The sequence below is a fragment of the Paroedura picta genome, chromosome 13, assembly GCF_049243985.1.
Source record: "Paroedura picta isolate Pp20150507F chromosome 13, Ppicta_v3.0, whole genome shotgun sequence".
NCBI classification, from domain to species: Eukaryota; Metazoa; Chordata; class Lepidosauria; order Squamata; family Gekkonidae; genus Paroedura; species Paroedura picta.
The window spans coordinates 43,070,292-43,096,226 of NC_135381.1; the positions used below are offsets into that span (position 1 = coordinate 43,070,292).

Below are 25,935 nucleotides of genomic sequence, written 5' to 3' on the forward strand. Positions count from 1 at the left end.
TATATACCATGCTGAAAGAAAGGTGAAAGAGCGCGGCATGTACCAAAGAGGAGATGGAGAAAAAGTAATCCTTTTGAGAAAAGATTCAGAAAGAAAATAATTTGCTCACCGACTTGAAAGACGAAGTTGCTGTTTGATTCCCCAGGAGAGTTGCTAACCTCCAGGTGGGGCCTGGACATCTCCCAGAATTACAGCTGCTCCAGGCTTCAGAGATTGGTCCCCCCTGGAAAAAAGTGGATTTGGAGGATAACTATGTTGGTCTGCAGTAGAAGATTTACAATTTGGGGGGTAAAGTCAAAGCCCCCTTCACCAGAAATGAGTCAAAGTGGAGATCTCTGAACCCTTCTGTCTCAGAAGGTGGGAGGGTTGTTGTGAAAGAAGGAGTCAGGATGCAGAGGGCCAGGGCCAGGGCCAAATGTAATCAGCTTGATTACAGCAAGGCAGAAATGTTTAGGGCAGCCTTTCTCAACTTTTTTTTTTTTACCATTGAGAACCCCCTGAAACATTCTTTAGGTTTCAACAAACCCCAGAAAATTGTGCAGAATAAGGTTGGGAAGTAGAGCTTGTGTGCATGCCCACCCAGAGACCCTCGCTCCCTCCCCCCAAACCTTGGTTGGTGATGATGTTAAGACTGCTGACACAGTTACCACACTTATCCTGTACTCTGTTACTCACCTAACGCGTTCTGCCAACCGCCCTGAGAGTGGTATACAAAGGCCAATAAATAAAATCAGGACTCTAGTCCATGCCACAGGTTATATATTATTGATTTGTTGTACGGTCTCTCATGCTCCTTTGACATCATTTTCAATTTCTGTAATTCCATTTCCTGCATTGCTGGACACAGCATATTAATATTTCCCCCCCATATTTGTTATTTTTGTAACGCAATTGCATTGTTTGTTAAATCTCTCATGTTGTTTGATTACAATGTTCTATATCCTGTAATCCGTCTAGAATCCCAAATAGAGGATTATCCAACCTAGATGCAGAATACAGGATTCCAAGCTATTGGGATGTGGAGAATTATGTTTAAAAGGGTGATTGGGACCTCCTACTTACTGCAAAAGGTGTGTACTGATGAGAGCCATCGTTTCTGACTTAGGGCAACTCTTTGTATCAGTGTCCTCCAAAACATCATGCCCTTAACAGCTGGTTTCGCATCTTCCTAGCCGAAGGCTGTGGCTTCCCTTATTGAGCCCCTCCACCTCCTGTGGGCCTGCCCCTTTTCCTGCTGCCTTCAACGTTTCCTAGCATTCTTTTGTTGTATTATTATACAACTAGGAATAAAGCCCATTGTAGTGGGAATACAATGGGCGCTAGCAGGTGGTGCGGCTTCCCGTGGGGTGCTGGCAGGGGTCCGGGAAGCGACCCTATACCAGCAGGGCGGAGTAAGCGAGGGGTCCCAGGGGCAAAGTGAGGAAGAGGCAAGGTCAGGTTTAGGAAGGGAGGGCAGCGTAGAGGGCAGCGCGAGGTGTACCTGAGGGAGCGGCCATCTTGGGGTGCGGTCGGCAGCTCGGCGGCATCCTTGTAGTGCCGTTGGGCGGCAGGAGGACGTGCGAAGGGAGGCCATGGCGTGTTGGGGCGGCTCGTCGTCAGCATCCTCGTCTCGGCAGCCATCTTGGAGCGTGGGCGGCGGCCCGTTCTTGTCGTCGTCTGCTCAGGCCACAGCGGCGGCGGCGAAGTGTGTGAGAGGAGGGCAAGTGGGTAAGGGGGCTAGGAGGTCGGGGCATCTGCGCGTCTGCAGTGGGGAAGCTCGGGGACAGATGGGGAAGCGGCGAGGCGCAAGTGGGGTGGAGGGGGAAGTGTGTGGGCGGCAGCAGCCATGGCAGGACGTCAGAGATTGGGGTGGAGGGCAGGGAGGGCCGTCCAGGGTGCAGGTGGGAAGGGTGCGTTTGTCGGGGGCGGCCAGGCAGAGGACAATCGCGTGGGGTTGCCGGGGAAGGGCATTCCGTGGGTGGAGGGAAAGCCATGTTCCCGAAGCCCAGGGAAGTTGGGCGAGACTCCTCCCTGGTGGCCATCCGTGCAGGATGGCGGCTTGGGTGGAGTGGAGTCTGTGGCACGGTGTCTGGGAGACGGGCCAAGTGTCCAACAGGGAAGCGCGCTTCGCACACCTCCCAATTGGACACTTGGCCCTGTAGTACCAATCGGAGGAGCGAATCAGGAGCTGCTTCGCGGCTCCTGATTCGCTCCTCCAAGTTTTTATCCCGGACAGAGCCCGCCCTAACTCCTCCCCAACAGCCCTTACTCCTTTATTTAATCCGCTCCACTGGATTAAAGACTGATGGCATGTACTGGGCTCCAGAACCCCCTCCCATTTAGATATGCCCATTATAAGCACATTAGGGGGCAGTCCTGCACTGACTAATCTGTGGCGTTATAGGGGATATGTTAGAAGTTCAATTGTGAGTGATGTTATTGTTATTGCTGTTATTGATATTAGGGGAGGCCGGTCTATAAATGTAAGAAATAAATAAAATAAATAGTCTGCATAGTACCTCTTATAACACATCTTGTTAAACAACAGAGCTGGGCAGGGTAAAAATGAGTGCTGACTCCTGGTTACTGTGATCAATATGTTCTACACGGAAATAAATTCTTTGTAATAAACCTGAAATATTTTTTTGTGTGATCCACTACTGGACTTAATTATTCAGGAACTAGTAATAAAGGCCGCTGTATGCCGAATACAGCGGGCGCTAGAAGCTTACCTTGTCGGGCGGCGGGGCTCACGGCGGCGGCGGCTCTCTGTGTTGGCGGCCTGATGCGGCGAGAGGGGGCTCCCTCGGGAGTCAGTTGCTGGGGCTGGGAATCAGAGGGACCAATCGGCAGGCACTTCGCTCATATATAAGCGTGACAGTTCTGTGAAGGCACATAAAAGGCCCGTGATCCTGAACTGAAGGGAAAAAATCCGCCCCCCAACAAAAAATTTCTGGCTATGGGCCTGAACACAGCCCAACAACTGGCTAGATCCATCTCCCAAAAGCCAGGTAGATCTGCTGTTAAGATGGCTGAGCTCTGGGTGGGACTTGGAAATCTCCTGGGATGACAATGGATCCCTGGAACTGATCATAGAATCAGAGAATCATAGAGCTGGAAGGGACCTCCTGGGTCATCTAGTCCAACCCCCTGCACTATGCAGGACACTCACCACCCTATCGCTCATCCACTATCACCTGCCACCCCCTTGAACCTTCACAGAATCAGCCTCTCCGTCAGATGACTATCCAGCCTCTGCTTTAAAATCTTCAAAGATGGAGAAGCCACCACCTCCCGAGGAAGCCTGTTCCACTAAGAAACTGCTCTGTCAGGAACTTCTTCTGGATGTTTAGATGGAATCTCTTTTGAATTAATTTCATCTCATTGGATCTGGTCCATCCCTCTGGGGCAAGAGAGAACAACTCTGCTCCATCCTCTAAATGAAGAAGAGCTGGTTCTTATATGCTGCTTTATAGTCACCTTCCCTTTCCTCTCCCCACAACAGACACCCCAGTTTGGGTTATCTGTGTTTACTTTCTTCTGGTTACATTACAGTTGGTCATTGGAGCGGAGTATCTGCATCTTACTGAACCGCACAGTTTGAATAGTGTCATTGCCCAGATTTCACAGCAGAAGTGGCCGATCCCATGCTCCTGTGCCATACCCACACTAGCGGTCAGTCTTTATAGGGAGCAGAACGCTGTTCAAGCAGAGATTATGGCTGTGTTCATGCAATTGCATGAGCGATCATTGAAGCACATTGACACTAAACTGGAAGTGCATTATTCAGCAAGACAAGAGGTGCAACTTCTGGCATCCTTCTTGTAACAGTGGATAGATGAAAGTGGCGCAGTAGAGTGTGCCACTATGGCCTACAGGGAGAAATATGCCTTTTTTGGAATGTCCCCTTATCGGTTAGAAAACCTTGCAAGAAAAAGCTGGAGTAGCAAGCAGAGGAATGATGTCAAAGCAAAGTGTCATGATGGTCAGTTCATAGTCTGAGGAAGAGCGCTTGCACTCGAAAGCCTACACTTTGAATAAATCTTTGTTGATCTTAGAGGTGCTACTGAACTCTGTCATGCTTTTAATGGGTTGAGAGTCTACTGTATTGTTTGTTCTTTTCTTTCCACATGTCTTTTGCTCCCTCTGCTGGGTGCTTTGACCTGTCAAGTAAACTGGACACGTTAAGGAAATTTGAGAACGAGTGAACAGAGTTAGGTTTATTGTTTTGTTTCATAACAGAACAATTAATGGTTGGGATGATTGGTTCCAGTATTATGTGACATCAAAAGGATTATTTGCAAGTTTAAAAGTTTAGTCGTGTATATTGATTTGGTTTCATTTGTATTTGGCAATGTACGTAGTTCCTTCTTTAATAATTATTATTCTTGTGCATGAAATAAAAAGAAAATTCACAGGCTTTGTTTTTAGGGGATACAGAGCAGGCACTTTATTGAAAAACGTGTCACCTTCAGAATGAGACAGAAGGCAGGTACTGTATTCCCTGCAGGTACTGTAGGTCCACCCCATTTATTTATTTACATGCCATATTTATCAAATGAATAAATACACCTGGAGGCTGAAAACCCGCAGAGAGAACTAATCTCTGAGGTCTAAAGCAGCCATTCTCAACCTTTTGGGGGGTCACTACCCTTTTAGGACTCTTCTCAGGTTACACGGACCCCCCCCCCAAAAAAAAAAAAATCAAATGAAGACACAGCACAGAGAGACCCAAAAACATTTATTATCGAGCATCGAGAAAACTGGACCCTTCTTCTGACCTCCTGGGAAAGCCTTTCTTAAAGCCTGCCCGAGCTCCCCGAGACTCCCCTGGGCTTATGTACCCTAATCAGAAGGGAAACCGTGTTGCCAACTCCCAGGGGGGGCCTGGATCTCTCCCACTGTGACAGCAAACTGCCTCGGAGGGGCTTTGGGGCCACTTTCCCCACTGAAGTCCCCCCCCGGGGCCACTCTGACCAATGCAGCAGTTGGCTCATGGGAAATGGAGTCCAGGGCCGTCTGGAGGGCCCCCGTTGGCTCCCCGCGCCTCTCAGGCCGCAGAAGCCCCGCCCGCCACGCCAATGGCCGCCCCGCCGCCACTTCCGCCCTTCGCCGCCTGTCCCGCCCCCGAGCCGCTTCCGCTTCCGGCCGGATCCTTGGGCGTCTTCTGCCCACTCGCCCGTCTCGCCCCAGGTGGGCCCGGCAGAGACCCGGGAGGGGCTGGGGCAGGCGGCGGCGGCGGCTGCCCAGAGGGTTCATTGTGCCCCCCTCTTAATTCAGCATTTTTGGCCCGGCTGGAGTTGGCAAGCGGCCGGAGGAGGGGCGGGCAGGGACGGAAGCGGGCTGGTTCTGCCACCCCTCAATCGCACCCAAGCCCCGCCCTCGGGGGTGGAGCCTTGCCCTGAAGAGGGCGGGAGAAAGGCCGTGGCGATGGGGGCCGGTGGCCTGCAGTACTTGGGCGGGAGGTTCCGGGAGGTCTGGCTGAGGACGCTTTGACCCATCAAGTGCGGGGGGGGGGGAGCAGGGCTTGTTCGGAGTACTAATTCCATATATTTCTTAAAGATTTTAGATGTGGTAAAGCTGGATTCTGGAAGGCGGCCGAAATGTCCGACGGCAACATGGCCAGTGGCCGAAGAGGTGCAGCACGGAAGCGAGGGCCAGCGGCCACAGCCACAGCCCCTGCCTGCAAGAGGCCCCGGAGCGTGGTGGCCTGGCAGAGCAAGGCCGAATGGGACCAAGTGATGGTGGGGCTGTATTGCGGGGACTGCCAGGTGCAGGGGGAAGCCCTGGACCGAGTCTCTGCGTGGAAGAGCAGGTGAGGGGGCTTGTGGGGAGTAGATAGAGGAGTAGTACAATGCTGGTGGGGAGCAGTTGACGAGAGCAGCTTTATTAGCGAACAGAATGGAATCCCGTTTGTCTGCATGGCAGGGAAAGTCCACTGTCGGTCGGATAAGCTGTCTCTCATCGGAATGAGCATTTAGAATTTTCAAGCATATAGTGCAGTGCGTCCTTTAAGGAAGGGGTAGTCAAGCAGTGGTCCTCCAGATGTTCATGAACTACAATTCCCATGAGCCCCTGCCAGCATTTGCTGACAGGGGCTCATGGGAATTGTAGTTCATGAACATCTGGAGGACCACTGCTTGACTACCCCTGCTTTAAGGGGCAAGGCTCAGAGGGAAAGCCTCTGCTTTGCATTTAGAAGTTACCAGGTTCAATCCCTGGCATCTCCAGTTAAAAGGACCAGGCAGCGGGTGATGTGGAAGACCTCTGCCTGATACCCTGGAAAACCACTGCCAGTCTAAGGAAGCATACCAGAATGTAATCCATAGTCCCATGTCTCTGTGATGAGGCCCGCTTTGGGTGGGCATTATGGGTGCTGGTTGATCATTACTGCTCTTCTCAGGGAGCTCTTCATAATTTCCCAAAGGACCCAGGGCCATTAAAAGTTTGAAAACTTCCACTCTAGATGTTTAATCTGTTAATTTTGAGCTGACTTTCTCTCTTGTAGAACTCAAGACAAAATAAAATGTTATTTAAAAATACAATAAAAACAGTGATAAAAACCATAATCATAGTCTAAAACCTCCAGTTAGGACTGCCAATAACAAAAGTTAAATCAATCAAATGCAGTCTTAAATAAAACTGCTTTCAAGTGCCTCTTGAACATTCAGGGGGACGAGGTGAGGTGCATCTTCCTGGGGAAGTTGTTCCATAACCAGGGGGCGGTCACCAGAAAGGCCCCCTCTCATGTGCCTACCAGCTAGGCATGGGAGAAGATGGTGCTTCAGGCACCCCAGTCCCAAGCCAAGTTTTAAATGGATGCCTTGGACCCTGGCAGGGAGATGGTCTTGATCTTGTTGAGTTGTATTCCTTGCCATTTTAGGTACGGGCGCAGAATGCCTTTGGCAGTGGAGTGTACTGCGGATCTGATTCGCTGTAAAATCCTGGATGCCTCTGGCGGGCTGAAATCCCACGAGCTGGTCCTCACATACGGTCTGGCTCTCGTGAGGTGAGATCTGGGCCTGAGAGGGGGAGGAAGAGCATTGTAGGAGAAGAGTACCAAGCAGAGCTCAGCTTTTCACAGGAACGGCACCACGATTGCTCCCCTGTGGCATCATCCTGCAGCCAAAATCCTAGCATTTCTTGCAGATTCAGTGTAGACCTCGGCCTTCTTTGCTAAGGTGCTGATTACGTGGTGCCAGGGCTGTTCAGGCTATGGTGGTGGGATGTGCCGTGAAGTCACAGATGACTTACAGAGAACCCCCCCCTCCCCATGGCGTTTTCAAGGGGAGTGTGGTTCTATTTAACAACCATGTATTTCCTCCGTGATGCCCCATCCACGCATTAACCATGGCTGGCCCTTCTTGACTTGTAAGATCTGAGATCAAGCTAGCCTGGGCCATTCTGGTCAGGATGTAAAAACTTGTTGAACTCTTAGGGATCTGGGATTTCTTTTGCCAGGACAGGCTCCACTTCGGCCCACACCCCCATTGAGACTCATCAGTGATATTCTTGAGCTGGTCTCCATCCACTTCCCTTCCTGGGGCTTCTTTTAAACATATGTATGCTACTTACTATAGTTGTCTTAGAAAGTACATTAGTAAATGTTGCACTTGCACATAATACCTGTGATATCTTGGACAAAGTATGTGTGACAGGTCTCTTTTCTTTTGAATTCTGCCTAGATTTGTGAATCTCATCACAGAGCGGAAGCAGAAAATTTTCACCGTGCCTCTGAGACGGCTGGCTACAGAGGTAGAGAGAACGCTGGCATCTTAAAAATTACATCTTTTGCAGGGCCACGGGTCGCATTTAGCACAGTTGACTTACCAGTAATGTTTTTACCCTTCAGAAGGGCTCTAGCAAGGCACCACATGTATATTTTCTAAATAAAAAGTGAATCAATAGCAGGTGTTTTGAAGTAGTCAGGAGTGTGTGGTGGATTTTTTCTCTTTAGTGAACTTCATATCTGTCTGGTTCTTCTCCAAGATGAACATCCCAGTTTGGATTGTGGACCTTCGCCATGATCTGACCCACGGGAACCTCCCACAGCTGAGTGCTTGTCGAAAAGGTAAGTTTGGTTGATGTCTTCTGACAGTTTCTGAATTTTTATTTTGGGTGGAGACAGATAATTTTGTGGGGTTTTTTTTCCAGTTGGGAGAAGTTTGATACTATCTCCGTATCTCATCTCAATTCTTAGATTTTGCAAGTCTGTAGGTCCTCCAGTTCTTTATGGCCAAAAACTGACAGGGCGGCAAAGAGCATGAGCATTTGGAGAAGCGATGCTTGTTATCAAGCCAACTTCAGCTTTCAAAAGCAGTTCCTCTTCTTGGAGCAGTGCTTTCTGCGGATTGATAAGTGGCCTTAAACTGGCAGCATGCAGTTTTTTGGGATTCCCACTGGGTGGCATTAGGCTGAACGCCTTCCCAAAAAATAATGCAGAAGGAGAGTCCCTATTCTCTGCACCCTGCTGCAGGGCGTCTGGAGCACTTGGGGCAGAAGGGTGCTGTGTGGTCATTTGTAGGAGGCACAGGTGGAGGAGAGACAGAAGAGGGAGGTCTGGTGTGTGGGTTAGTGTCACTTCTGTAGCCATTTGGCAGGAAGATGGCCAGTTCCCAGGAGGTCTTGCTGGAGGGATAAATCATTAAATTACCCCTGGCCCAGATCTCCAAGTTGCTATTTTCTTAGGGGACTGAGCAAGCCAACCGCCTCAATTCCGTCTCTCTTTTTGGAGGAGTATGTTTTTTCCTTTAACTAATCCCCTGAGCTTCTGCAGGATCAGGAAGCGAGCTTACCCACCTTGGCAGGAGTGAACCTTACCATTGCGCCCCAAGCCAAGAATTTGAGGGTGACCATTGATATCTCTCTGACTATGGAGGCACAGGTCAAAAGAGTAGCGGGCCAGGCATTCTTCTATCTTTGCCAGGCCCGACTACTAGCGCCCTACCTGTCCCCCGAACGCTTGACCACAGTGATCCATGCAACGGTCACCTCCAGACTAGATTTCTGTAACTCGCTCTACGCGGGCCTTCCCTTGTCCTTAATCCGGAAACTTCAGCTAGTGCAGAATGCGGCTGCTAGGGTCCTCACTGGGACACCTTGGAGGGCCCACATCCAGCCTGTGCTGAGGCAGCTGCATTGGCTGCCAAATGCTGCCCGGATTCAGTTCAAGGTGCTGGTTCTAACCTTCAAGGCTATACACGGGTTGGGCCCCACATACCTGCGGGACCGACTACTGCCCTATGTTTCCCGCAGGGCCTTACGCTCTGCGGGGGAAAACCTATTGGTCGTTCTCAGCCTCAGGGAAGCGCGCCTGGCCTCGACCAGAGCCAGGGCCTTTTCGGTCCTGGCCCCTACCTGGTGGAATGAGCTCCCGGGTGATCTGCGGGCCCTGCTGGATTTGACATCTTTCCGCAGGGCCTGCAAAACGGAGCTCTCCCGCCAGGTTTATGGTTGAGGCTGGGACCAGCGGAGGAGATTGTCTGCCTCACCCGGCGAAGGGAGGTTGTGGGCCGGTGGACATCATGCCGCCCCATGCTCTCAACGCCTCTAGTTGGGATGGCGAAGTAGGTTGGGAAATCATCCGCCATGTTATGGGTTTTTAAGTCTTTTAATGGGGGTGTTTTAATGGGGTTTTAAGACCATGTTACCTGCCACGAGCCCATTGGGGAGTGGCGGGATACAAATCAAATAAATAAATAAATAAGTAAATTTGCTTAGATACTGTTGCTTCCAACCCACAGGGTGCGATGCTGTCCTGGAATGGCTCCGACACACATATTGGAGCCGTCAGCTGAGCAATAACCTCGCCGGAGGATGTGAGGAGGAGGACGAAGAGGAGTCGCCCACGTCTGATATTGATGTCGGGGATTCCAGCAGCCCAGAGGAGACGGATCCACTGAAATTGGGTATCCAAGAGAAGCACCAAGAGCTTCGAGGTGAGTGAAATTTGCTCTTTACTTTTTTTTGCTTATGTGTGTTTCGGCCAGGACCTTTCCTAAATTAAGTTCATGGTTTGACTTTGTACTTGGATGCTCATCAGTCTCCCATCAGTCTTTTCCTTTTAGCTTTCTCAGGTTGCCACCCCCCCCCCCCCATGGGTAGAAATACCAGTTCCCCTATTCGTATGCTTTTTCCCGGTGGAAGGTCTTGCACAAGGACCTCTGTTCTTCCACGCGCCTGCAGAAAGTGCAGACTCGTAATGTTCGTCAGGGGCCAGGTTAAATAGGAGCGGAGGGGGGAACAGCGTTGTAACTTGCTTTGGGTCCCATCGGGCAGGACAACTGAGTCTGAGTATCTAAACAAATAAACAACCAAGCAAGCCAATCCCTTTTCTTTTAGAAAGATATTGGGAATTAAAAAATATGTTATAGGTTTGTTGTTGTTGTTAGGTGCGAAGTCGTGTCCAACCCATCGCGACCCCATGGACAATGATCCTCCAGGCCTTCCTGTCCTCATCTGTATATTGTGGTATCATCTGCATATCTGAGGTTGTTGATATTTCTCCCTGCAATCATGATCCCAATTTGTGATTCCTCTAATCCCGCCTTTCTCATGATGTGCTCCGCATACAAGTTAAATAGGCAAGGCGACAGTATACAGCCTTGCCGAACTCCTTTCTCAATTGGTGGTCTCCTGTCCAAGCCCTAACCAGGGCTGACCCTGCTTAGCTTCTGAGCTCTGAAAAGCCTGAGTTAGTCTGGGTCATTCAGACCGTTGTCAGGCCTGTAGGATCCATAAGCCAACAAAGAGCCTCTAAAACCTGGATGTTGCATTAGCTGTTGCTAGTGCAGAGCATAAGGGATTTCCTCTCAACCTACTTGGCTGCAGTGTTTGATTTGCTCTTTAGAACAGCCAAATGAAAGCCTGAGGAAAACAATTTATTTCAGGGACCAAGATAGCTGTATAAGAAAGGATGTGTTGGGCTATGCTTGTGTGTTTCTCATTTTTGAAAACACTCTTCTCTTCCCTTGTAGAGAAAGTCGTTGATGTTTTGGTTTCCTACAAAAACCAGCAATTGGGGGTAAGTCCAGCAGTTGCTTCAATGCCCATTTCTCCCCTCTTAAAGTTAAAGGTATCTCCTGTGCAAGCAACTGGTCATGTCTGACCCTTGGGGTGACGCCCTCTAGCGTTCTCGTGGCAGACTCAATATGGGGTGGTTTGCCAGTGCCTTCCCCAGTCATTACCATTTACCCCCCAGCAGCAAGCTGGGTAATCATTTTACCGACCTTGGAAGGATAGAAGGTTGAGTCAACCTTGAGCCGGCTGCTGGGATTGAACTCCCAGCCTTATGGGCAGAGCTTCAGACTGCATGTCTGCTGCCTTACCACTCTGCGCCACAAGAGGCTCTTCTCCCCTCTTAAGGTAATTTAAAGCCTCTCTTCCTTTAAATATACTAATTATTGTTGTTGTTAGTTCCAGGCCTTCCTGTCCTCTACCATTCCCCAGAGTCCATTTAAGTTTGCACCTACTGCTTCAGTGACTCCGTCCAGCCACCTCATTCTCTGTCGTCCCCTTCTTCTTTTGCCCTCGATCGCTCCCAGCATTAGGCTCTTCTCCAGGGAGTCCTTCCTTCTCATGAGGTGGCCAAAGTATTTGAGTTTCATCTTCAGGATCTGGCCTTCTAAGAAGCAGTCCGGGCTGATCTCTAGGACTGACTGGTTTGTTCGCCTTGCAGTCCAAGGGACTCGCAGGAGTCTTCTCCAGCACCAGAGTTCAAAAGCCTCATTCTTTGACGCTCAGCCTTCCTTATGGTCCAACTTTCACAGCCATGCATTGCAACTGGGAAGACCATAGCCTTGACTAGACATACTAATCTGTAAACCGCTCCTATGGAGCGGTAGAAATTAAGCAGTAAGGGCATTGTAGGCGGAGAAAGGGGCAGGGCGAGTCCGTGATTAAAATTCGGAGGGGCCCCATTGGTCCTCTGAGTGTCACTCTGGGGCCAAGCGGCCAATTGGCTGCTTGCCCCATCGTGGACTGGAGGGTGAGGGGGTTGGGAGAAGACACTTCGCCGCCGGAAAAGGAGCAAGGCCACCGCGTCAAAGATGCGGCGGCCCTGCTAGTTTCCCACTGCCAAAGCCGGAGGTGGCCAAAAGGCACCCCTTGCCACTGAGCTGACGACTTGGGAGGCGCGCAGTGCCTCCCAAGCCACCTTCCCCCCATGCCACCATTACAAGGCTGACCGCCACTGCAACAGCCACCCGCCCGCCATGGGCAGCCTGGTGGAGGTGGCACGGGGTGGAGGCAGGCGGGGGAACGTCCCTGCCAAGCCGCCCCACGCGCCTGGAGCCAGCCTGGTGCTGACAGCCTTCGGCCCCGGCAAAGGGACAATCCCACCGCATCACTGACGTGCCGGCCCTGTCTCTTTGCCGCCCGTGAAGCCCGGCAGCTGCCTGGAGTCTGCCCGCCCGAGCTAGCCCCGCGTTGAGCCGGAGGAGCCCCGCTCAGGAAGCATGCTACACACCATGTAAGCCGATGCTCGCTGTACCCTTTCATTTGATCCTGGGAGGGGGGGCCTGTGCCCCTGCGAACCGCCACCACTTCCCAGCCCCCCCAACCACCAAGGCACCCACACAACATGGCCATCCACGCTGCCACGCTGACGTACACTTCCGCCAACCACCCCCCCACATGTCGCCCCCGCGCTCCCCCCCGCTCTGCCGCAGATTCCCCGACCTGACACACCCAGTCACCCACCCACCGCACTCTTCCGCTGCCCACCCCCTCAACAGGTCCGCCCCGCGATCCGCCGCCGCTTACCCCACCCCAAACACCCACACACAACCCTCCTCTCCCCCCACGTCCCATCCCATTCCACCTACCTCCCTGCATTCCTGCCTTCCTTCCTTCCTGACTTCCTCTATTTCTCGCTCTCCTTTCTGCCTCTCTCTCTCTCTTTCTCTCCCTCTCACTTGCTCTCTTTCGGGCTTCCTTTCCTCCCTTCCCTTCCCTTCCCTTCCCTTCCCTTCCATCTTTCTTTCTTTCTTTCTTTCTTTCTTTCTTTCTTTCTTTCTTTCTTTCTTTCTTTCTTTCTTTCTCCCTTCTATCTATACCTTCACCCACCCCTTGCCCTCCTTTCTCACCCCCATCCCTCCTTCCCTCTTCTACCTTCCTTTCCTGAATTCTTCCTCCCAATCTGCTAGGGCCCGCTGTATTTTTCCTACAGCGCGCTTAATTTCTAGTAGAACATAATAATTTATTAACTTCTAAGGAAACAAGCTGGCTAACGTTAGAGAGACTTAAAGAAATCATCGAATTACAAAATCATAGAATCATAGAGTTGGAAGGGGCCATACAGGCCATCTAGTCCAACCCCCTGCTCAACACAGGATCAGCCCTAAGCATCCTAAAGCATCCAAGAAAAGTGTGTCTCCAACCTTTGCTTGAAGACTGCCAGGGCGGGGGAGCTCACCACCTCCTTAGGCAGCCTATTCCACTGCTGACTGTGAAATTTTTTTTCCTGATGTCTAGCCTATATCGTTGTACTTGTAGTTTAAACCCATTACTGCGTGTTTGGCTGTATCATGCAGTGGTTACCAGTGACGCAGCATGTGCCAGATGTGCTGGTTCCTTGCAGCCAGGCCGTCTCTGCCCAATGCCCTTCCATTAAATTGGGTCCATCTTCTTCCATCCAGGTTCTTCAGGAGCTGCAGAGCGCCGAAAAGGCCTGGAAAGAGTGGTGTGGCTCTTCCTCAGAGGTACAGTGGATCGTGGCCCAGATGAAAGACTTACTGCAAGACAACAGGTAACGGGCTCAGCTGCTTGCCCAAGAGTGGACTCTGCAAAGGAGCTGCTGCCCAGGAGCTTGCAGAGGTCACTTGTGATCCCAGCAGGCAGCCATGGGAAACTTGGAATTCAGCGCATGGCGTGTGTCATTAGCAGAGGGGGTGTCAGGGTAACCGGTGAAGACAATGCGCTCGTGAGCATTAGTACATTGCTGGGTTAGGGCAGCAAACCAGGTGCCGCAGGCAGATTCAGAAACCCAATATGATACCTGAATTCACACCAAATTGTAGTTTGTTTTCTTCTGTAAAGCATCTAGAGTTTTGATTACAATTAGTAGCCTCACCTCATCGGCACTACAACTTTTGATTTGTCAACATTTATGTTTTTTTATTATTATGGTAAAGTATCCAGACAACTGAGCCCAACCCAGGAGAAGTTTGACTGAGTTGTCTTGAAATGAAATGTTCTTAATCCAGGGAGGTGGTTAAGAGTCAGCACGTAGCACCTGATGGGCGTGCTAACCAGGGTTTATCATCGTGCAGGGAGGTGGTGGCCAAAGCGATGCTCGGGGACGGTTTTCTCATCCCAACAGTGGAAGACTTGCAAACCTTAAACATCAAACTCCAAGGTGAGTGTCTTGTCCCACTGCTGTTTGAGCTGAAGGGCCAGGTGCTCCTTGGGCTAAGTTGTCAAGAGGTGTGGAGAAGAAAAGTTCTCTTCCTTTCACCGAGGCCAGATGTGTGGGCCTGAGCCAGAGAAGGTTTCACAGAAGCAAATTGTGTCACCTGGCCAACAGCTGCTCAGTTGGCTTCCACTTAAGGGACAGGGCGCTTTTTTTGCCAGGCAAGTTGTAGAAAACATGAAAACCTTGAGTGTTCAAACCTGCTGCCACGGAAGGCCCTAGTAGTGCATAAGCTTTTCAGGGCTAGAGGAGTAGATGTAAGTCCAGCAACACCTTGGGAACCGACAAGATTTTCAGGGTATGAATTTCCACGAGTCGACACTCTTTGACCAAGGCCAGGGTTGTTCGCTGTTAGTTGCTGGGAAATTTGGAGAATCGTCTGGCTTTTAAAGAAATACATGCTCTCCTTTGTCTGTGCTCTTGGTACTTTGTTTTGACTCCTTGTTAGAAATGCTCCTTTTATTGAGCTATTCAAAAGACCTAATCATCATGAGAACCTAAGAGAAGCCACGTTGGATCGGCCAGTGGCCCACCCAGTCCAACCTCCAGTGCATAAACGGTCAGAGTGTTGGACTGGGTGGGCCACTGGCTGATCCAACATGGCTTCTCTTAGGTTCTCATGATCATTAGGTCTTTTAAATAGCTCAGATTAGCCCGAGAGAAGGGAAAGAAGGATGGTGAGCATATAAACTGTGACCTCAATACAGTTCTATGCAAATTTAGTGCTGAGGGCTTTATTTGCTTTATGTATTCTGCCTAGGGAGACCTACCAAGAGACATGTATGTTCTTTCATTCATTTAACACATTTCTTAGCCGCCTCTCCAGAAGGAAAAATGCTTGAAGCATTTAAAAAAGACAAATATTAAAAGGAGTGCTCACTTGGTTAAATTCTTTTTCCTTGCTCCTACTGGATGAGTCTCGGGCATATGCTATTTGGACATACTTGGATTTTACTTGGATTTTAGTAAAGCTTTTGATAAGGTTCCCCATGATGTTCTGATGGATAAGTTGAAGGACTGCAATCTGGATTTTCAGATAGTTAGGTGGATAGGGAATTGGTTAGAGAACCGCACTCAAAGAGTTGTTGTCAATGGTGTTTCATCAGACTGGAGAGAGGTGAGTAGCGGGGTACCTCAGGGCTCGGTGCTTGGTCTGGAACTTTTTAACATATTTATTAATGATCTAGATGAGGGGGTGGAGGGACTACTCATCAGGTTTGCAGATGACACCAAATTGGGAGGACTGGCAAATACTCCAGAAGATAGAGACAGAGTTCAACGAGATCTGAACACAATGGAAAAATGGGCAAATGAGAACAAGATGCAATTTAATAAAGATAAGTGTAAAGTTCTGCATCTGGGTCAGAAAAATTAAAAGCATGCCTACTGGATGGGGGATACGCTTCTAGGTAACACTGTGTGTGAACGAGACCTTGGGGTACTTGTGGATTGTAAACTAAACATGAGCAGGCAGTGTGATGCAGCGGTAAAAAAGGCAAATGCCATTTTGGGCTGTATCAACGGGGGCATCACATCAAAATCACAATATGTCATAGTCCCATTGTATACGGCACTGGTCAGACCACACCTGGAGTACTGTGTGCAGTTCTGGAGGCCTCACTTCAAGAAGGACGTAGATAAAATTGAAAGGGTACAGAGGAGAGTGACGAAGATGATCTGGGGCCAAGGGACCAAGCCCTATGAAGATAGGTTGAGGGATTTGGGAATGTTCAGCCTGGAGAAAAGAGAGAGCCCTCTTTAAGTATTTGAAAGGTTGTCATTTGGAGGAGAGCAGGATGCTGTTCCCATTGGCTGCAGAGGAAAGGACACGCAGTAATGGGTTTAAACCAGTGGTCCCCAACCTGCGGGCCGCGGCCCGGTGCCGGGCCGCGAAGGCCATGGCGCCGGGCCGCTGCTCCCTCTCCCCGCCCCCCCCCCGCAGTAAAAAAACTTCCCAGGCGGCAAGCTTGCGGCCCAGGAAGCTTCTTACTGCGGGAGGGCAGGGAGAAGGAATCGGGGCCGGGCCGCGCCCATGCGGGTGCGGCTCGCGGGCGCGGCCAGATGCGGGGGCGCGGCCCGTGGGCGCGGCACAATGCGTGGGCGTGGCCCGCGCCCCAATGCCCTGCCAGTCCCCAACCTCAGAAAGGTTGGGGACCACTGGTTTAAACTACAAGTACAACGATATAGGCTAGATATCAGGAACAAAATTTTCACAGTCAGAGTAGTTCAGCAGTGGAATAGGCTGCCTAAGGAGGTGGTGAGCTCCCCCTCACTGGCAGTCTTCAAGCAAAGGTTGGATACACACTTTTCTTGGATGCTTTAGGATGCTTAGGGCTGATCCTGCGTTGAGTAGGGGGTTGGACTAGATGGCCTGAATGGCCCCTTCCAACTCTATGATTCTATGACCCTATGAATTCAGCAATTAAAATTAGGAAGGTTTTTATACAAGATTTGCCCATCTGTAGGGCTGATGATGATGATTCAGTCTTTGTGTCTTGAAACTTGAAGGGAATTGTGCTTGGGGTTCTGTTTAGTGTTTTGTGTCATCCTTGTTTGCTTGCTGTTAAAACTGTCACCTGCTTCTCTGCTATGGCTGTGCTCCACAGACCCCAAAGAGTGGGACTTCAGAATCCCCCCTACCTTCCTTCGCTTTTGGCAGCCTCTGCTGAAGGGCCTCCACTCCAGAGATTTCACACAGACCCTCCTCGAGAAAATGTTTGGCGAGCTGAAACAACGCACGCGGGAATCAGGGCTCTGGACCCGGTACCTCATCAACTGGATCACAGAAATTCTCAAGGCCAACATACAAGCCAGTAAGTGTCTTGGAGACCCTCCCCCCCAGTAAGGGTGGTGGTGAACTTAAAAGCAAGGGACTCCCACAGCATGGTCCTTAATGGGCTTGTATGTATTTAAATCCTACAGAGTCTGTGGCTGTGATCCAATCTCTTTCTTACCCACCTCTTGATGGAAAATGATCTTGGGTGCCTGAATCAGAATCCTAGAGTTGGAAGGGGCCATACGGGTCATCTAGTCTAACCCACTGCTCAATGCAGGATAAGCTAAAGCATGGGTAGTTTTCCTATGGTCCACCAGATGTTCATGGACTACAATTCCCATGAGCCTACAAGCAAACGCCAGCAGGGGCTCATGGGAATTGTAGTCCATGAGCATCTGGAGGACCACAGGTTAAAGCATCCATGAAGATGCATTGAAAGGTCTTTGAGCCTCTTGATGATTCTTCTGGCTTCTTCCTCTATGACAGCCTTTATGGTTTCCTTTCTGTGCATCCCAACGTCTCAGTAGAATACATTTTGCAGACGCAAATAAAAGTAACTGATTATGTAAAGTAATAAGAATTTTGGGTTCGGGGACCTTGGAATGGAGAATTGCTGCTTTGCAGTTTTTCGAGCAGGCCAGCTTGTCATGTGAAGATCCCTTCCGGCCACTGATCGTTGTCTTGAGACTGACTAGCCGGCATGACCCACCACGAAGCCTTGTAGGAAATAGCAGGGAGTTGATGGATTTCCTTCTAAAAACAAGCCAGACAATGAAGTAAGCCATTTGCACACCCATGTCACAGGCGGAGGAGCAGAAGGCTCATGGCCGTATGATGGGCTCATGTCACTGCTGGTACCCTGCCCAGGTCCTCCTTTTTATTACACGGTGATCAACGCCAGCATAAATTTCTTTCATTTCCCTTTTCTTCCATGGTTCGCCTGAAGAGAAGAAGTCAAAGCGCTCTTCCAAGACCTCCAGAACCAGAAACCAGACTTCCCCCGTGCTTTTTCTCCATCGCATTTCACTGCAGTGGTTGAAGCTTCTTAAGGATTGCTTGGAAGCTCCTTGCTGGGCAAGTCCCCACCTCCTGCATCTGTAAGTGAACATGGTGCCACCGGCATGGACTGTGGGTGGGAAGAGTTGAATTCCGGCTTCTGGGGTTCTGGCCTTGTTGGTGGACTTCTTGATGGCCGCTGGGTTTTGGCCACTGTGGGAAACAGAGCGTTGGACTGGAGGGGCCATGGGCCGGATCCAACATGGCTCCTCTGATGTCCTCATATTCTCTCCCCCATTTCCTCCTACAAGGAGCACCTTGATTTTTCGTTCCTTTGATGTCCCAGTCATGTCAGGCTTGAAGTCAACCCTCCCTCTCCTGCCCACAGTAGTGTTTCAAGTTGTGTTGAGTGTGTGTTTTTTGGTATGATTTTTTTTTAGTGAAACAGTTGTTCTCAGTCTCCTAAATTCAGAAGCTGTGAAAAGACAATTTGAGAGGAAGGGGAGAAAGATGTGTTTTTGTCGTTGTTGTTGTTCATTCGGTGTGTATGTGTGTGCATGCCTTTGTAAAGAATGCCTATCTAGATCGTCTCTGGAATTGGAGCAGAATCACAGAATCATAGAGTTGGAAGGGGTCATTCAGGCCATCTAGTCCAACCCCCTGCTCAACGCAGGATCAGCCCTAAGCACCCTAAAGCATCCAAGAAAAGTGTGTATCCAACCTTTGCTTGAAGACTGCCAGTGAGGGGGAGCTCACCACCTCCTTAGGCAGCCTATTTCACTGCTGAACTACTCTGACTGTGAATTTTTTTTCCTGGTATCTAGTCTATATCGTTCTACTTGTAGTTTAAACCCATTACTGTGTGTCCTTTCCTCTGCAGCCAACGGAAACAGCATCCTGCCCTCCTCCAAGTGACAACCTTTCAAATACTTAAAGAGGGCTCTCATGTCCCCTCTCAACCTCCTTTTCTCCAGGCTGAACATTCTCAAGTCCCTCAACCTATCTTCATAGGGCTTGGTCCCTTGGCCCCAGATCATTCTTGTTGCTCTCCTCTGTACCCTTTCATTTTTATCTATGTCCTTCTTGAAGTGAGGCCTCCAGAACTGCACACAGTACTCCAGGTGTGGTCTGACCAGTGCCGTATACTATAGGACTATGACATCTTGTGATTTTGATGTGATGCCTCTGTTGATACAGCCCAAAATGGCATTTGCCTTTTTTACCGCTGCATCACACTGCTTGCTCATGTTTAGTTTACAATCCACAAGTACCCCAAGGTCTCGTTCACACACAGTGTTACCTAGAAGCGTATCCCCCATCCAGTAGGCATGCTTTTCATTTTTCTGACCCAGATGCAGAACTTTACACGTATTGTTATTAAATTGCATCTTGTTCTCATGTGCCCATTTTCCCATTGTGTTCAGATCTCATTGAACTCTGTCTCAATCTTCTGGAGTATTTGCCAGTCCTCCCAATTTGGTGTCATCTGCAAACTTGATGAGTAGTCCCTCTACCCCTTCATCTAGATCATTAATAAATATGTTAAAAAGTACCAGACCGAGCACCGAGCCCTGAGGTACCCCGCTACTCACCTCCCTCCAGTCTGATGAAACACCATTGACAACAATAGTGTCAAAACAGGCTGAGTGTGTCTTTACAGAGATCAGACAACGGGAAACAGAACTTGCCCCAAAGCAGAAAGAATCACCCAAGCTTTTATGGGGAGAAGCATCTGTGAATAAACGCAACCTCCATGTTCAAGAACAGGCACTAGTACCGGCTGCTGCCTTGATGTCTTCCTCGTGGACTTCCCACTGGCCCCAGCTGGCCATAGGAACCTGGTCCTAATAGTGCTTTGGGCACATTCACGCATGCTCAATAATGCAGTTTCAATCCAGTTCAGTCACCGTTTGCAAGTGGATTTAGCCATCCTGCTAATTTAATAAAGATAAGTGCATAAAGATAAAAGCATGCCTACTGGATGGGGGATACGCTTCTAGGTAACACTGTGTGTGAACGAGACCTTGGGGTACTTGTGGATTGTAAACTAAACATGAGCAGGCAGTGTGATGCAGCGATAAAAAAGGCAAATGCCATTTTTGGGCTGTATCAACAGGGGCATCACATCAAAATCACAAGATGTCATAGTCCCATTGTATACAGCACTGGTCAGACCACACCTGGAGTACTGTGTGCAGTTCTGGAGGCCTCACTTCAAGAAGGACGTAGATAAAATGGCAAAGAGCACTGGAAGTGGATTCAAAACGTGTTGTTTTAGCGTGTGTGGCAGCCCCTGGCTTCTCTTGGGTCCTGATTCAGCCTTCTCCCCTTTCAAGAGTGATTGTTCTTGCTCAGCTTGACTTTTTCCCCTAGGATTCTGACCAGCATGGAGCCCTCGTTGCCTCCGGAGATACAGGAGAAACTTCTCTGCCTCACCACCATTTACACCCAAGAGGACGACGAGCTTCCCAGCCCAGGCTCAGCCGTGGATCTTAGCAGGCAGCCCATTTATACAGTGGAGAGCCTGCAGGGGAAGGTCGCACAAAGCGGGGCAGCCCAGGAGCTGGGCAAGAGGGCGAGAAAGGCAGACGGCCCCGCTGAAGAGGAAGACGTGGCCGAGGAAGAAGAGATGGGAGCTCAGCCTGTGCTTCTGCCAGAATCGTTCCATGCCGAGAACGCCAGGACTTTAGCCGAGAAGAGGGTGACGCTCCAGGGGTCGGCCTGGCAAGTCAGCTCAGGTGCCAGCTGCTGTGTGGGTGGGTGGGTGGGGGCAGGAGTGACGTTTGTGTGTCAAGCAGGAAGTGGAGAAGGTGGTTGGCTCCACTCCCCAGTGTGCACCCAAACAGCAGTGGGTGGGTGGAGTGTGTGAAATGGGATCGAGGAGCTCGGGCAGGGGTGGCCAAGTTGTGGCTCTCCTGAGGTCTGTGGACTACGATTCCCATGAGCCTCTGCTGCTGCTGGCCAGGCCTCATGGGAATTGTCGTCCGTGGGTGAGCCGCAGTTTGGCCACCCCTAATCTAGGGCTTGGTTGCCCCATGGTAATAGACTGTGGAAATCAGGGTGGGGTCGTTTTGCTTCCCGCTACTTGTTAAAACTGAGGTTGGGATCAGTGGTTGAGATGACCCAGATGTACTTGCTGACAATACATTGTTTTGGTGAGGAGATTCTGAGCCTCGTGAGTGATTGCCTTTTGTAGCGCTCAGAAGCTGAAGTCTTAGATGTTCCATCTGGTCGTGATCTCTTTTTGCTCTGCAGGTGGAAGATCAGGGTAGGAGTTCAATAGGTCTTCCTCTATTGTGTTTTCAGGGTCAAAATGAACTTGATCCAAGCTGGGTTGAGTGGGTAGATCAGTCCACTGTATCAAATCTTGCTGGCGAGTATCTGTTGGTGGTTCTTCAGGAGGACTGCCCAATTCCATCAAGGGATTAGTATGCTGCTTCCGCAATAAAGATTTTAAAATTGTGTTTTCAAAAATGCGGACTGGGAAAATCCCTTTTGAGCGGAGAAATAACTTCTTACGGAGTCGTAGGGTAGGAAACTTGGGGCTATGAAATTCAAGCAAGATTCCAGCCATTACTTTCCTTTCCCCTCAAGATGCACTCTGAACACGGTCGTTCCGTTTAGCTAAAGTGGCTAATAAAACATTAGCATGTTCCGTTTAGCTAAAGTGGCTAATAAAACATTAGGATGTGGCCTGCATGGATTTGTATACATATATATGTTTAAGCTAAACTATTGGGCATCCTGAGTACCCAGCTTGCTGGGGGGTAAACGGTAATGACTGGGGAAGGCACTGGCAAACCACCCCGTATTGAGTCTGCCATGAAAACTCTAGACTAGAGGGCGTCACCCCAAGGGTCAGACATGACTCGGTGCTTGCACAGGGCATCCTGTCTTGTAGTAATGGACGCCCTAGACTATTCTTTTCTGTGTGAAATGCTCCCTTTTGTTAGAAATTAATAATTCACCTTATTGGGACGTGGCTTCCAACGACTTTCAAACACAGCTTGGGACAATATCTCTGTTGATCCAATAGGAGGAGCTGATTGTACTGCATTTGCTGAGTTGTCTCACCCTTAACGGGGGACTTGTCTCTCTGATATTTTGGCAGGTGGGGAGGTGGAGTAATTTGATGAAATTCAGTAGGTGAAAAAGCATGGTACAGCAGCACCACAACCAACCTGGGGGACCTGGATTAAAACCTGGCACTCATCCCTGTCTGTGATTTGTGAAAATAAGCCTAGGGAGCAGAAGGCCGTTCCGGATTGGAGGAAATTTTAAGGGAATGATATACCAAACCTTGGTCTGCTTACAAAGAGTTTTAAGCAAAACATCAAGCTTACAAAAATGCAGACTACGTTTCCATCCATTGGATCTCAGGTGCACACATGGACAGAGAAGCTTGACAGAATCCAAGACCACATGCCTAGCTAAAATCAGGCATATTATACCCGGTGCTGGCTGGGTCAAGAAGTCATTAATTAAGTTATCCCCAAAAACTACAGTGAGTGAGGCCCCCTTGCACCTGGTGTCCAGTGGTGAGAAGGAACAACCCGGACTTTGAAGTCAGGAACCTCTGAGGAGCATGAGAGGGAGGAAAGTTCTCTTTGGAGCAGCTGAACACCATTCTCCCATGAGAGCACCAGCATGTAACAAAGATGGAGTCACCCAGGCCATACGTTGGCTCTGATGGCTGCCCTTCCCAGTTTGTAATCTGCCTGTGCCGTGTCGCTTGTGTCTTCTCTCCCAGAGGGAACTAAGTGGCAGCATTGCCCTCTGGGGAAACTGCCTGGTCAGACGGATGATCCCGATGCCCTGCGCGTGGAAGCGTATTCCGTGATGTCAGCTCTGGAGCAGCCGGCCAACGGAGACCAGAGAACCCCACTTTGCGTTGCGTGAGTATTGCCGTGGAGATTCTGGCATGGAGCATTTAACTTTGGGGTTATTTGCAGCTGTTTGTGACGTAGTTTTCATGTCACATTTTTTGTATTTTGGCAGGGGGGAGGTGGAGTAATTTTACAAAATTCTCAATGGGTTAAATACAAATAAGCCTCATTATTAATGATCACAGGATGAGCTAAATCATCACCAGGAATTCTTACCTTCAGTGTTCAGGGATGCAGTCAGAATAGAAATGTGTCCTGAGATGTATATTCAGAATATGCATGGTGGGTTTTTCAGCTTCTGTGTGGACTTCTATGTGGACTTTGGCTGACGTTCCAATGTTCACTGAGACAAAACTGTGAAGTATAGTCTTGACCTATTTGGCTTATCAGATGAGCACTGAGCTACAGCCCCTCCTAGTGTTGCAAACAGAACATTACACAGCATTGCCCTTTCCCTTCCGTAAGCAAGAAAATTGCCTGTTCATAAAAGCCTTACACATACTTGGGCTTCTAATTTTAGGCTCTGCGAGCTGGTGGCTTAAACAGCCATTTAAACTCTGCTTCCTGCTTCCCGCAGCTTTTCAGCTTTGTTTACTGCCTCTGAATGTGGAGGTTCCCTTCAATTAATGTCACTAGTAGTGCCACCAACAGACCTATCTTCCTCCAGCTTAACATCCTTTTCCAGACCAGGGCAGCCACCCACCGAGTCCAAGGTGACACTCTGAGGTACTATTCCAAGTGCAGCTGGTCAAGTGCAGCCCTTCTCTTCCCATCTCCACTCCCTCCCTCCTTTTTGGGAGGGGCCAGCACACCAGCATCTTCACAATCATTTTTCAGCACTTGGACCTGCCGTTAGATACAAGAGAAACTCAGCATGCAAAGAGATCCTCTGCGTTGTTATTGATCTTTAGTGGGAGAGAACAGATTGGTCATAGATGATTCCCAAAGGACACCCCTTCCTTAAATTGTCAAAAAAACAGTCATCCAGCCTAGCTCTCTGTGACTCAAACTCTGTTGTTTTCTCAATGCCTTCTCCTTCTTTGCTGGCTACCAGCCAGCCAAGCTTTCCCCAGTTGCACAGAGAAGAGATTCCTTTTGCTCACTGGCTTCTAAACATAGATTGATAAAAAGCACTTTTGGTTTGAGCCCATTCAAATAGTAGGCTGTTCTGTTGGGTTTGTGGAGTCTAGGCTTTCCCCTCTGCCTGCCCCCCATCTGCTGAGAGATTCCTCTTCCTGTGAAATCTGAGGAAGAGCCACCTGCAGGGAAACCCAGAGGTCCCATGTCAGCTGTGAGGTGTGAATTTGCGTTGGCTAACATCGACTTTGGAAGGAAACCGAGGGGAATGAGGTTAAGTTCACAGTTGTGCAATCTCTCAAGAAGGAAGTTCTGCATACTGGTGGGGGAATTTGACAATGAGGTATCGGTATACAGCAGCTGTCATGGGCAGAGGGGTCTTCCCCAGCCTCTTCTGTAAGCAAAAGAGGAAGCGGCTGAGGGACGTACAAGATGCAGCTACTGGTGGGTGGGGAGCCACTCATGTTTACAAGGTAATTGGGAGGCAGAGGCCACGTTTGCCTTTACAGCATGACTCATTCCAAACGTTGTTGGTTCTCACACTTACGCATACTCTACCCCACTTTCCAAGCCTGTGATGGAAGAAATCTTTTGTTGTTTAACTCAAGCCTTTTCCCTTTAACTGGAACCAGAGGCAGCCTCAAGAGCAAGTTTTGCCAGCTGAGAATGACCTAACAGTCCTGGATGCATTGTCCCATCTCTCGTTGCTTCCCCCCCCCCCCCAGACAACTTCTACTATGTGAACCAAGAACGTAGATAAGAGAGAACTCTTTGCAACGGGGGGGGGGGGGGGAGTCTCTACAGGTCATAAACCGTGGGTTAGAGGCGAGAGGGAAGGCACAGAAAAATATGAAAGGAACATTGGGGTGGGGGTAGAGGATTCTCAGGCCCATTAAGCCTCTGTGTCAACATTTCCGAGGAAATTGGGAGAGCGATTCTGACAATATTGTCTGCCTGCCTGCCTGCCTGCCTGCCGGGCCTCTTGGGGTTGCTGGTGCTTCTCATGGGCTTTCTAGTGTTGGGTATTGCAGGATGCAGGACATAACGTCAGTTTGTTTCGGGCTGCCTTTGGATTGCTACATGTAGCTTTCTGGCTCAGCCCTGAAAATGGAATTTCTGGGGATTTGTCTTTTGCTCCCAAATGGAAGAGTCTGATGTGAAGGTATCTGATCTAGAGCCCACCTTGTCTGCAGGGTTCTTACACTCCACCCCTCTAAATCTAGTGCTACTTGTATTCCTGGAAGCAACAGGCCTGGCCCCTAGTACAGAAATAACACTGGAAAATGTGTTGATGTATCGAAATACAATATGTGCCATTTAATTTCCGTTTGACATTTACTTAGGTGTAATATTTGCTTGTTGCATGGCCAACACGTCGACTGCAGTAATTACTTGCTTAAAAACTCTTTTAAAAATCAGAAATAATAGTGTGCTTAACTGAATGAAACTTCTTGAAACTCTTTCTTTCCCCTACCAGTTCCTCAGAATGGAACGGGTCAGGTGCGGAGGGATTACTGTGGACCCAGAGCGAACTCCATAAACTAAAAAGCTGTCTTCAGCTCTTCTGAGTGGAATTTCAGCAGCTGGAAATGTGATCGCATCCTCGTTACAAGGGGAAAGTGAAGAGTGCTGATGCGTGTCCAGACTTAGCACTGGATTCCTGTCCAGGACAACTGCTTACCTAGTTGCATGGGGTGCCTTTTGCCCTGAAACTCCCTACCTTACACTAGCAATTATTAACAGAACAATCTACTGCTGATACTTATTTTGTACTTTAATAAAAAAAATGCCGAAACCCACCCCAAAAGGAA

The 25,935-nt window shown here is 49.5% G+C and overlaps 1 protein-coding gene across 2 annotated transcripts; it reads left to right on the plus strand.

The window, feature by feature from the left end:
• Positions 1-5,045: 5,045 nt before the first annotated feature.
• On the plus strand, positions 5,046-25,935 carry LAS1L (LAS1 like ribosome biogenesis factor). Of its 2 annotated transcripts, none has more exons than XM_077307777.1 (14): positions 5,046-5,172; positions 5,542-5,794; positions 6,863-6,988; positions 7,665-7,734; positions 7,969-8,050; positions 9,723-9,917; positions 10,956-11,002; positions 13,617-13,726; positions 14,250-14,335; positions 16,996-17,202; positions 18,112-18,262; positions 20,535-20,899; positions 22,912-23,056; positions 25,602-25,935. In XM_077307777.1, the coding sequence occupies exons 1-14, from the start codon at positions 5,061-5,063 to the stop codon at positions 25,690-25,692; spliced, it is 2,040 nt and encodes a 679-aa protein (XP_077163892.1). In that variant the 5' UTR covers positions 5,046-5,060; the 3' UTR covers positions 25,693-25,935. The 2 variants fall into 2 exon arrangements, with proteins under 2 accessions (XP_077163892.1, XP_077163893.1); XM_077307778.1 differs by lacking the exon at positions 5,046-5,172 and adding an exon at positions 5,272-5,454.

Coding starts and splice junctions, on each gene's coding strand:
- LAS1L (XM_077307777.1), top strand. CDS start 5,061: ATGGCCGCCCCGCCGCCACTTCCGCCCTTCGCCGCCTGTCCCGCCCCC. Junction 11,003..13,616: donor ACAAAAACCAGCAATTGGGG/GTAAGTCCAGCA, acceptor TCTTCCATCCAG/GTTCTTCAGGAGCTGCAGAG. Junction 14,336..16,995: donor CTTAAACATCAAACTCCAAG/GTGAGTGTCTTG, acceptor TGTGCTCCACAG/ACCCCAAAGAGTGGGACTTC.